Raw genomic sequence first — 12,052 nt, 5'->3', positions numbered from 1 at the left:
GGCAATATAACAAAGATAACAAATTAATTGAGAGCAAGATCAACAGAGTGAATAGTTACACTGTTTTAAATAGCTCTTAAAATCCCATTACATTGACCATCGCAATTTCATGAGCTGTCCCGCCTATTTTGGGTGATTGGCAGCTTCACCAACCAATGATTTGAAATCCTTAAATCCAACCGACCAATTAGATGAATACATCCAGGAAACCGGCGTTTCATAAGAGGTTGCGACAAGTCATGTTTCATAAACAAAACAGAGAACAACTTTTAACTGTCAGAGAGCTTGTAGAAGAGTCTCGGCGGATGAGAGCAACTCTGTCTATATTTGCTTTGATGAAGACGTACGTCCTCAGTATACCTGCGCTGTCCGTAAGTAAACTGAATAGACTGGTAGCTGTCCAAGGTGGTCGGCAGGTTGACCGGTTAATTTAAGCTGTCATGATGCAAGTTGTTAAGGGGTTGATGGTTAGCCAATTAACGTTACGTAGATCTGCAAGTAGTGTGATTATGGTAGATGTATGTAATTGTTTGTTTTGTTCTTGTCTTTGCAGCTCACATCGTCGACGACACTATGAAGCGACTGTACTTTATCGAGCCCGTCGTCGCGATTTACGCGTTTGCCAGTTTTATGCTTTATCCTCTCATCCAGCAGTATGTGTATCGAAGACTGTGGCTCGAGATCACAAACTCGACCTATCCAGTGTCCGAAAACACTTCCCAATGCGCCGCCAACAGCAGCAACCACACCAGCCAACAAGAGGTACAGTATGTCACACGTTACATTCATATCTGACACAAACATTTTCATATTATTTACACATTTAGACACTGAAATCATATATACACTACATTTTTGGTTTATACAGCAAACAATTTGGCATTTTCTCTCACCTAAAGTCTTGTTAAAATAGTAAAGTAAGAAAAACATTTTTTGCAGTGTAGATGTGTTTTTTAGCAGTTGCTTTTTTTTTTTTAACAAACCTGCCTCAAGATATTTTAGTCGACAACCAGTTCCCCTCAAGGTGTTTAGGGGAGATAGAAGATATTTTATATCTTATAAAATTTAAAGTTGAGTTTATTATCAGAGTATATTTTAGTGTGTTGTTTGTTTTAAGGTTAACTAAGAAAAATTATTTGCTTTAATGTTTTTTTGTGGAAGTGTCTGCTTCTCTTTTTTTGTATTTTAATTTAGCAGATTCCTCAGGATTAGAATTTATTTGTTTTATTTGTGTGCCAGTATTTATGTGCATGTGTTTTACATTAAAAATATTGAATTGCATTTAAAGTCAGAATTATTAAAACCCCTGAATTATTACCCCCCCCGCCCGTTTATTTTTTCCCCCCAATTTCTGTTTAACGGGGAGATTTTTTTCAACACATTTCTAAACAATAGTTTTAATAACTCATTTCTAACAACTGATTTATTTTATCTTTGCCATGATGACAGTAAATCATATTTTACTAGATATTTTCAAGACATTTCTATACAACTTAAAGTGACATTTAAAGACTTAACTAGGTTAATTAGGTTAACTAGGCAAGTTAGGGTAATTAGGCAAGTTATTGTGTAACGATGGTTTGTTCTGTAGACTATCAAAAAATATATATAGCTTAAAGGGGCTATTAATTTTGACCTTAAAATGTTTATTTTCATTTTTATTTTAAACTGCTTTTATTCTAGCCGAAATAAAACAAATAAGACTTTCTCCAGAAGAAAAAATATTATCAGACATATTGTGAAAATTTCCTTGCTCTGTTAAACATTATTTGGAAAATAAATATAAAAAAAATTCAATAACAATAATTCTGATTTCAACTGAAAGTAATGATACTTTTCTGAATTTTTCCAAATTACGCAAGACATTAGATGCACAGTAGTCATACATGATAAATTATTACATATATTTAATCTTTGTGCGTGACTTTAGAAAAATGGCAGCGTTATTGTTTTATTACACAAGAGATTGGTAGTTCTTTTGGGACTTTGTACTAAAATCTAGGGCTGCTCAATATTGGAAAAATCAGGCATTGCAATGTTTTCGTTTTCTGTGATAAATGTTGCGATTATATATACAATTACACCGGATGACTTAAAAAAATTGCTATTTGGAAAGAATGTATTAATTTAGAATAAATTGACCTGATTTTTGACAAGCAAATACATCCATATAGGATAAGCTAACATAAAAGTGAAATAAACTGTTTTGTTTTCGGGGCAGTCAAATGGTATTATTTAGGTACAGGATTTGATTATCAAATGGAAAATAATACTGCAAAAGTCTTTGCTGATATAAATATTTCAATAAAAATCATTAAACTTTATTAAAGTTACAAACGTAAAATTTCTTGTGCCTAAATGTTTTAAATTCTTTCAGGGCTTAAAAACGTGCAAATGAATAACTTTCACTCCATTTTGTTTAACACTGCAAATCCTGCCATGTGACTATTGCAGATGTGCACATTGCGATATCGATGATGAAACGATATATTGTGTAAAATATACCCGCCCTACCAAAAAAGTATTATTATTATTATTATTATTATTTTATTTTTATTTTTTTTACACTTGTTACATGCCTGTAACCCAAGAAGTAATAAAGATACCTAATTTTAGATTAGATTTTAGTTCTTAATAAGCATTTGTTTTGACACACCTATTTTTATATTGTTAAACTTTATAGACTTTGGGATTCCACTGTGGCTCCATGAGTAAATTTGTCTTATAAAAAGAAGTACCTGAATAACAAATAATATTGAATTTCAAACTTAATCTTGTTTGCCTTTACCAAAGCAATTGTGTAGAACATGCCTGTCTGAGTGCCAAAAATACCCTTCAAGTTGAAACCAGAAATAGAGCTTATTTCCCTGTATCTAATCCCATAGAAATATAGGTGAATTGGGTAGGCTAAATTGTCCGTAGTGTGTTTGTGAATGAGTTTGTATGGATGTTTCCCAGTGATGGGTTGCAGCTGGAAGGGCATCTGCTGCGTAAAACATATGCTGGATAAATTGGCGGTTCATTCCGCTGTGTTGACCCCAGATTAATTAAGGGACTAAGCTGAAAAGAAATTCATCCACATACTGTACACTACAGACAATTTAGCTTACCCAGTGCATGCAAATATCTCTTCAATAATTTATACTGATCAACCCAGTGCTGAACTCTGAAGTCAAATATTTCTGAAAAGCAACGGTTGTCCATTGCAACAGTTTACTAGATCAGTCATTCAGGAAAACAATGTTTCGTCACACAGAAAGACAGAACAATTCTTTGTAAGTAAATACTTGCATAATAAGTAAACTAATAAATCAATATTTCAACTGTGTAATAAGTGAGACAACATGCATCTGGTCAGTATTATTCACTAAATAAACCCTCCTGTCAGAAGTTATTTTATTTTCCTTAAATTAAATGTGAGGCTAAATGAGGCGGCTCAGTGGCACAGTGGGTAGTATTGTCGCCTCACAGCAAGAACGTCACTGGTTCTACCCCGGATGCCCCCCACAGGTAAAAAAAACATGCACTAAAGATGAATTGGGTGAGCTAAATTGTCCGTAGTGTATGTTCGTGATTGAGAATGTATGGGTGTTTCCCAGTGATGGGTTGCAGCTGCAAGGGCATTCGCTCCGTAAAACATGTGCTGGATAAGTTGGCGGTTCATTCTGCTGTGCGACCCCTGATTAATAAAGGGACAAAGCTGAAAAGAAAATGAATGAATGAATGAAAATAAAAGTAAGCTACACCTGTTGCTGTTTCAGATTTCAGTCTGTTGCATTCCAATTTTGGTCACAGATACACGAACATCTGCGTTTCATTTCCTTTTTTTTTTCTCTCTCTCTTTTTCATTTTTCTTTTTAAAGCTGTTTTTATTTTTGGATCAGGAATTGCATCACCCCTCATAAGACACTTACACGCTTTCATAAGCACATCTGGTTTATTTATTTTCCTCCTCTTCTTTTTTTGTCCCAGGAGGTGCAGAAAGCAGCTTCTCTGTTCTCCATGTACACTGATTTATCCTCCATGATCCCCAGCCTCATCGTGACTCTCCTCCTGGTGTCCTACAGCGATCAGCGTGGCCGAAAGATCACCATTATCATGCCACTCATTGGCAGTCTGATCTACACACTTTCATTCCTCATCGTCTCGTTCTTCGAGCTCAACCTTTACCTCCTCATTGCCGCCTCATTTGTAAGTGCCCTCTTTGGTGGCATCGGCACCATGCTAGGTGGCTGCTTCTCCTATGTGGCCGATTTGTGTGAAGATGGCAAACAAAAAACCCTTCGGATGGCCGTGGTCGACATGATGATTGGTATGCTGGCAGGCGTAGCTTCAATCTCCACTGGCTACTTCTTGCACGCAGCCGGGTTCAACTGGCCGTTTTTTACCTCCGCCGTATTTCAGGTCATTAATTTACTATATGCCTTCTTTATCCTGGAAGAAACTAGAGTCATTGATCGATCGGAGACCTTGGCTTGTTGTCAGGCCTTGCGGAATCTGGCATGCAGTATCTACAGCTTGTTTGCTGGAGGAAGTAGACGAAGAAAATGGGTACTTGTGTTGTTGATTATTACCTTTTCCACCTTGTCTTTTGTCAATACTGGAGGTTTGTCCATAGTCACGCTTTATGAGCTCAATGAGCCGCTGTGTTGGTCGGAGATTCTTGTCGGATATGGCTCTGCTGCCAGCACGTCTATTTTTATTACTAGTTTTGTTGGTGTGTTTTTGTTTTCCCTCTGTCTGCCTAACATCGCCATCGCCTTCATTGGGATGCTGTCAGTCGCTGTTAACATGTTGATGACCGGCTTCGCCAAGACCACGCTCACAATGTTCCTCGGTGAGCATGAATGCTTGCAGTTCAAAAATTAAGACATTTAAATTTATATGTTACACACACATATATACATACAATGTGGAAAATAAGTATTGAACACGTCATGTTTTTCCTGGGAATAATATTTCTAAAGGAGCTGTTGACATGGAATTGAACCAGATTATGGTTAAAAACACAAACAATACAGACATAAAAATAAAACAAAAAAAAGCTGAAAAATGAGTTGTGTGTAATAACAATGGAATGACACAAGGAGAAAGTACTGAACTACTGAATTGTATTTAATACTTTATATAAAAGGCTTTTTTGGTGATGGCAGCCTAAAGACGCCTCATACTGTATGGAGAATGAAGTCGCATGCTATGCTCAGGTGTGAGTTTTTCACAGACGTCAACAGAGTGTAAAAATCTTAATGGTTCTGTTTGTCTCGTCTATCAAATCTGATCTTTAATTTGTATTTTATATTGGATTTTCTTTCTCTGAAAGCATTTGAGAGTTTCCTTTGCTGTGTTTTGGATTTCATTTTATTACGCATAACTTATTTTGTAAACAAATTAGGTTTGTTTTCTTTGTATATATGGATTTCTTTGGTTGCTATCAACATCTGGGGAAAATTTCAAGTCAACAGCACCTTTAGAAATATGTTTTCTGTGGAAAAAAAACTTAACAATAAAATAGATGAAAATCACTTATCAAAATCTTAAATTAGAAGATTACATAAAGATTTTTTTATTTGAATTGCCTGAAAAAAAATGTTTTTGATTTCACCATTTTCAAATTAAACTGGGTATGAAATGGGTAAGATTTCAGCACTCAGCAAAAGAAACAAACATGGCATAGTTTTTTGATTAAAAACATAGTATTTAGCTAAAAATGACTTTTATTAAAATCAATGTAAATGTGTATATAATTGTTTTTTTTTTTGTTTTGTTTTCACTCTGTAAAAAGTAACCAGGGTTGTTTCTTATTTGTTTTATTAATTAATTAAGGTAAAAACAAATGTATTTAGATCATTTAATTATATAAAATATTTTTTAACAGAAACCAGTCTTTCATTTATTCAGTAGAGCTGAAATAGAAAATAATTTCAGAATGAAATTAAATGTGAAATATGGCTATGCAACAAGCAATATTTAGTTATAGTAAAGCGACTAAGATTGGTTTTATTAATGGCAAAAATATACATTTTGTCATGTACTTAAAACATAATTGAATTAGTTTGTTAGAACTAAATTAGTTTGTTAAAACTGTAGAACTCCAAATAAATGAATATTTTATGCCCTTCAAATGCATTAATGTAAAAAAACTACACCTCATATTTTTTGATATATAGTGGTATATATTTATGTATTATATATATTATAGTGGCATATGTAATCATGACATTAATTAAATGAAAACCTTGGCTCTCCCGGGTTACATCAAACATCTTTATCTTATCACACATTTATATACTTTTTATACATACAGGACTATTAAGTTGAAGTTTGCTCAATAAACATCCATGATAACTAAACACAATTACTGGGGTAACTACTGAAGTGTTAATTAACTTTCTTATCAAATTTTAATGATTTAGTAATATAAAACCTACTTTTTTGTAATTTAGCTGCATATATCAGTCCCATATTAATTAAAATGGCAGATTTGTGAGCTCTATGTTTGTAGCCATTTAAAATAAGGGATTTTTCCTGCAATTCTGGAAATGTTTTTTTTTTGTCTAGTTAATGTGTGTATTGATATGTTTGCTTACAGTGAGAATTCCTGCTATGTTTGCCATCATGCCGTTCCCTGTCCTGCGTTCAATGATGTCAAAGGTCGTCTCAAAGTCTGAACAGGGTGAATGACTCTCTGAAAACCTCTCTTCCAAAGCAAAACCTCTTAATTCAGCAAAACATAGATCATAAGGGCACTTATCTGCTCAAGATGTTTTTTGTGCGACTATGCACTTTTAAAGTGTTGTGTTTAAGGATCCTCATTTCAAAATCTGTCTTCCTTTGAAAAGACAATAATGTTTAAATGTTGTATTTTCTCAGGAGCGCTTTTCGCCTGTGTGGCCTTCACAGAAACGCTGAGCACTAATGGGTCTGCTGCCAGTTTTAGCAGGATCTATGCAGCCACTGTGGCTTGGTGTCCAGGTTTTGTCTTCCTACTGGGTGCTGGACTCTGTCTCATTCCCATGAGTTTACTGGGGTAAGAGCTGCTCTGAAATATAATCAACTGCCGATGGTTAGGAATAGGAACCGTGTATTTAAAGGCACCAGGAAATCAAAATGGGCTTTTTAGGTGGAATATTCCGAAGTTCATTAAAATGATTTATCTGTGCTCATATTTAAAGGTACTTGACAAATGGGTGCTAATTTTGAAGAAAAAAAAAAGTTACATTCATGTAGTTTGAAGTCTGATGTTTGAAAAAATATAAGGGGTAACTAAATTAAAATATTAATAATAATATTAACAAACTTTATTTTTATATACTGTAGCGCCTATAAAAGTTGCATCTCAAGGCACTTTACAGACATATAACATGTGCAGCAGCAAAAGATAATTTTTTTTCTTTGCATCCTTGTATGTAATAATAAAAAATATTAAAAACACATAAAATTATAATAATAGTAATAGATCTAAAAATCAAATAAAAGCTAGCCTAAAAAAGTAAGTTTTATGAGATGATTTAAAAATACTGCATTGTGAATATCAGAGGGTAAAGAGTTACACAATTTAGGTGACAATGAAGAGAATGCCTGGCCTCCCATAGATTTTAGCTGCGTTTTTACTGAACTATAGTGTAAAATTGTCCTGTGGTGTGACATAGCAAACATTATCTTTATTTTGGACACCTCTATTCATATAGTTCTGTTTATTTTATAGGAAGTTATGAAAAATATTTTTATTTTTCATGACTTGTTTGACCTGTTGGACATTTTAAATAAAAAGGCAAAACCATACTTAACAATTGTATAGTGCTTCTGAAACAGTAAAATATATATTTATTAAAAAAACTTGACAGGTGCAGATCATGGGCTTTACGGTGGGCTTCAGTCACATAATTTTGTATGGGGTCTTTCAGCTAAATCACTTTTTTGTGGAATAGCCTGATTTAAAATGAGCATGTACTGAAGTGTCACACCAGAGCACATGGTTTTCTGCGACAAAATGCATCAAGTTCCTAGAATTGTTTTTAGAAATATAAGGATGGAAAAAAAGGCATTTACTAAAATAACCACTTGAAAAATAAGGCCTGAGGTATTTATTAATGATTTTACAATTTAAATGTATGTGTTGTAGTTTTTTTTTTAAATACGCTTGAGAAAGGCCTTAGTATAGTTTTTAGATGAAAAATGTAATGCAGCAGTTTTTATAACAGGAGGACCATGGAAGACAAAGAAATCTCTCTCATGAGACTGACCAATACTAACCCAAAATGATCCAATATTATTTTTATTGGCAAAAATCAATCTATTTTTTTTTTGGTAGATTTTTTGGTATTTTTCTTTTAATGCTGATTTTAAACCAGAACAAGCGCTGTCTTTGGGTGTTAGAAAAAAATGCATTAGAAATAAAATGAATTATTATGTTGTGTTGCATGAATTCTGCTAAAGCAATAATTACTTTTATTTCAAGTGTGGTACATATCTGATATTTTTAAGCTTTTACCTAATTTTGTTATTTGACCTAAATATGTAAAAAATAAGACGCAACATTTTCAAATGTAGCAAAATTTAAAATCATATACAACCATCTTAAATATGCAACACATTTTAAGGTTTGCTAAAGATTGCAACAAAAGGTGTTTTTAAATGAACAATTATTTACCCAGTTATTTATCAACTGTACAAGTGGTATCGATATACTTGGTACAATATATACTGTAAGCCACATTTTATAATTGAATGTAGAAATAATAATATGAAATACTGCAGAGTACTTGTAGCTTCAAATGAAACCTTTACAAACATTAAATATATAATAATTTCTTTAGATCCATATCCTAACATGTAATTTATGTTGAACTGTATTCAGAACAGAAAAAGGAATAAAATAAGATTAAAACAGTCGTAGGTAACAAGAAGTATCATTTGTTTTAAAAATTATTAGCCTAAACAGATTTCTTTAAAGTAAAACTGAAACTAAAGTTTTGTGTTAAATGCACTATAAAAATACTCTGATTTCAGAAAATGTAACAATCACATATTATCACTCGCCACTACCGTATAAACCAAGATTACATTTACTGTAAAAGCATGATTTTTAACACAACATTGACCTTTTGGTTTGGAAAGCACCTTGTTGGTCCAGTATATCTTTGAAACTGGTTTTGAATATCCCTGAATGCTACTCGTATAATAGTTCCTCGTTCAAAAATGCCAGCTATGGTTTCCATTTCCTCTTTCCCCTTTCTGCATCTGCTTGTATTTTTTGTACATACTATGGGTATGATAGGAATGTTGACTGATTCCGACTCAATGTGTGCCTCTCCAGAATTCTTAAGTGTGTCCATCCGTTGGATCCTAATGACGCTCAAGCACTCTTATCTGAAGATGGGACTGAAGCCTCAGATGACCCACCTGTAGCGTAAAATCAAAGGGAGTACAAGTACCCTCATCGTTCATCTGTGTACTTTCCTCATACCAACACTGGATGATAAACTCAGAACTGAAAACAACTGTGGGTATTCTGTTCAAGCCAATTTCAACTATCTGTAGTATTTTTTTAGTCACTGAAATATGTTTTTGCTGAAGTTTGTGCTAATTGTGGTTTTAGAGTGAGCTACAACAGAAGGGAAGAAGAACTTTATACTTCTAAAGAGGAATTTTGTCAAATAAAAATATAGAATTATATTATTAATTTCAGCAAAACAAGATTTATATTTCCTAATGGAAATAGCAGTAGTCTGCAAGGCAGCAAGCAAATTGGGGGAAGTTTTTGAAACTTTTACCTGGAAATCTCAGAAATATGATTGAACATTTATAAACAAAATAATTGTAAGTTAATTTGTAGTTTTATGAAGAATTATATTTTGTCATACAGTTTACATTAGGCAAATGTGAGGGTTTGAAGAAGAGATGGTACTAGGCCTGTCACAATAATCAATATATTGACTTATCATGCAATACTTGGACATGACCTTAATAATTTTTGTCTTTGCAATACGTATTTACAAATTCACAAATAATGTTAAAGCCATTTTACTATGGCATTTACATTCTACCTTACCGGTGTCAATGTTTATAATTGGGTATTTACCTAATAGGACATTTAATAGTATATATAATAGGACACTTTTCTTTTTAACATCAAATTATAGAATCTTAATAACCTGAAGAATGATAAAAATAGGGTGACACGGTGGCTCAGTGGTTAGCACTGTCGCCTCACAGCAAGAAGTTTCATTTCTATGTGTAGTTTGCATGTTCTCCTTGTGTTGGTGTGGGTTTCCTTCAGGTGCTCCAGTTTCCCCCACAATCTAAAGATGTGCTATAGGTGAATTAAAAAATTAAAAATTGGCCGTGGTGTATGTGTGTGAATGAGTTTCCCAGTGATGGGTTGCAGCTGGAAGGGAATCCGCTGTGTAAAACATTTTCTGGATAAGTTGGTGGTTCATTCTGCTGTGGTGACCCCTGAAGAATAAAGGGACTAAATTAATGGAAATTAATGATAAATACTGTGAGAATGTGTCACACAACAAAAATTCCTTATGACATGTCTTAGACGGCGCATTTATTAAGTTAAAAGAGAGGGATCATTGGAAAATATAACATATTAGCATATTTTTGTTGTCATTGAAAAAAAATGCCATCACAACACAAGGCTTTATGTTACTTCAACTTATTTTAATAAGTTAATTATGTTTCAACAATTAAGTTACACAAAGTTACACTAAAAATATGTTTAGACTGTTTGACTGATGCAAGTTGAAATGACTAGAAAAGATCAATTGATTCAACTATAAAATTGAAGGCTGTTAGATATATATATTTTTCCTTTATTGTAAAATTCTAAGTCCAGGTAAGGAGTAAATTAAATGTATTTAATTGTAGGTGAATTTATTTATTTATTTTTTCAAATTTTGATTTACGAAGTGCAACCCAAACAGCTTAATTACGACACAGAAGTGCAATGCTCCTCTCAGCTTTTTCCCGTTTGATTTTTTTTTTCATAAAGTGTCAAGTTTAGCTTTTAGGCTTTGGTTCTGCATTGTTGTCTCTGATCAAGAATCTATACTTAGTTAATGGCATCTATAAAGCTTCAAAGGTATTTAATGAAGACAACCAATCCCAATTCAATATGCAAATAGTTTGAAGAAAGAAGGCCAATCTATCATTTATTCTGCAACAGTAACAGTAAAATCATCAGTAATAGAACCTTTCATCCACACCATTGAACCAAAGAAATGTTGCACTAACTATTGAAAAATAAGGACTGAATGGATACGTTATATTCAACTGAAATAATTGGTTGTATCTCCTGAATTACTAGGAATAACTGATTAAGGAATATCAGTAGATTACTGCCATAGAAGTACAGTAGGTCTCTAATTTGGGATGATGTGCAATATCTTATTGTTTTCTTCAGTGATTAGATTTTTGAATGTGCATATAAGATTGATTTTATGATGCTTAACGTGTGATCTTTACAGTATTTCATAGTTTTGCATTTTTTAAAAGTGTGACAGATTTTCAATAGTCTCATGTTTGAACAGGTCTGAGTCATGAGCAGTTAGTCAATAAGCTCAGACAAGCAGTACATGCTGTACAATTGGGAAAAAAAACAGCTCAGCTTATCGTTTTCAAACCAAGCTAAGGTTGCAGTTTTGATGTTTAATTTTAAATGGTATATTCAGTAATGAATATACTGTCTTTTGGGAAATAACAAATGTGTCTTTGTATTATTTGAAACAGAAATTGTGCTTTATAATTTAGGTTCTAGGAATTAAGTTTTGACTAGTTCTAATTCAACTAGTAATGTAGCATCTGCCTTAAATAAATATTGTAAAAGTTGACTAGTTATGGCTTTTGTGAGTCCAGTCCCTCTCTACAAATGTTTTCTTAAATATTGTCATGAATTGCAAAGTAAATTCAATAGCTGAATTCAATAGCGTTTTTTTTTATTTTGTGGTAGACAAATGTTTAGAGAGATTTTTTTTTCCCCCACTGTCTGTGTGTTTTATAGTTGTGGCCAGGAGGTGGCACTATATATACACTAATACATATGGAT

General features: G+C 33.1%; 1 protein-coding gene across 2 annotated transcripts; it reads left to right on the top strand.

The window, feature by feature from the left end:
• The first annotated feature begins 215 nt into the window (after positions 1-215).
• LOC130236576 (solute carrier family 46 member 3) lies at positions 216-11,837 on the top strand. 2 transcript variants are annotated; one of them, XM_056467307.1, is made up of 6 exons: positions 216-343; positions 554-762; positions 3,973-4,837; positions 6,590-6,673; positions 6,871-7,027; positions 9,317-11,837. In XM_056467307.1, the coding sequence occupies exons 2-6, from the start codon at positions 574-576 to the stop codon at positions 9,411-9,413; spliced, it is 1,392 nt and encodes a 463-aa protein (XP_056323282.1). In that variant the 5' UTR covers positions 216-343; positions 554-573; the 3' UTR covers positions 9,414-11,837. The 2 variants fall into 2 exon arrangements, with proteins under 2 accessions (XP_056323282.1, XP_056323281.1); XM_056467306.1 differs by having other exon boundaries at positions 216-762.
• Positions 11,838-12,052: the final 215 nt, after the last annotated feature.

The sequence above is a fragment of the Danio aesculapii genome, chromosome 10, assembly GCF_903798145.1.
Source record: "Danio aesculapii chromosome 10, fDanAes4.1, whole genome shotgun sequence".
In the NCBI taxonomy this organism is placed as follows: Eukaryota; Metazoa; Chordata; class Actinopteri; order Cypriniformes; family Danionidae; genus Danio; species Danio aesculapii.
Note: the sequence above shows the minus strand (reverse complement) of the source record. Positions and strands in the feature narration are given on the sequence as shown.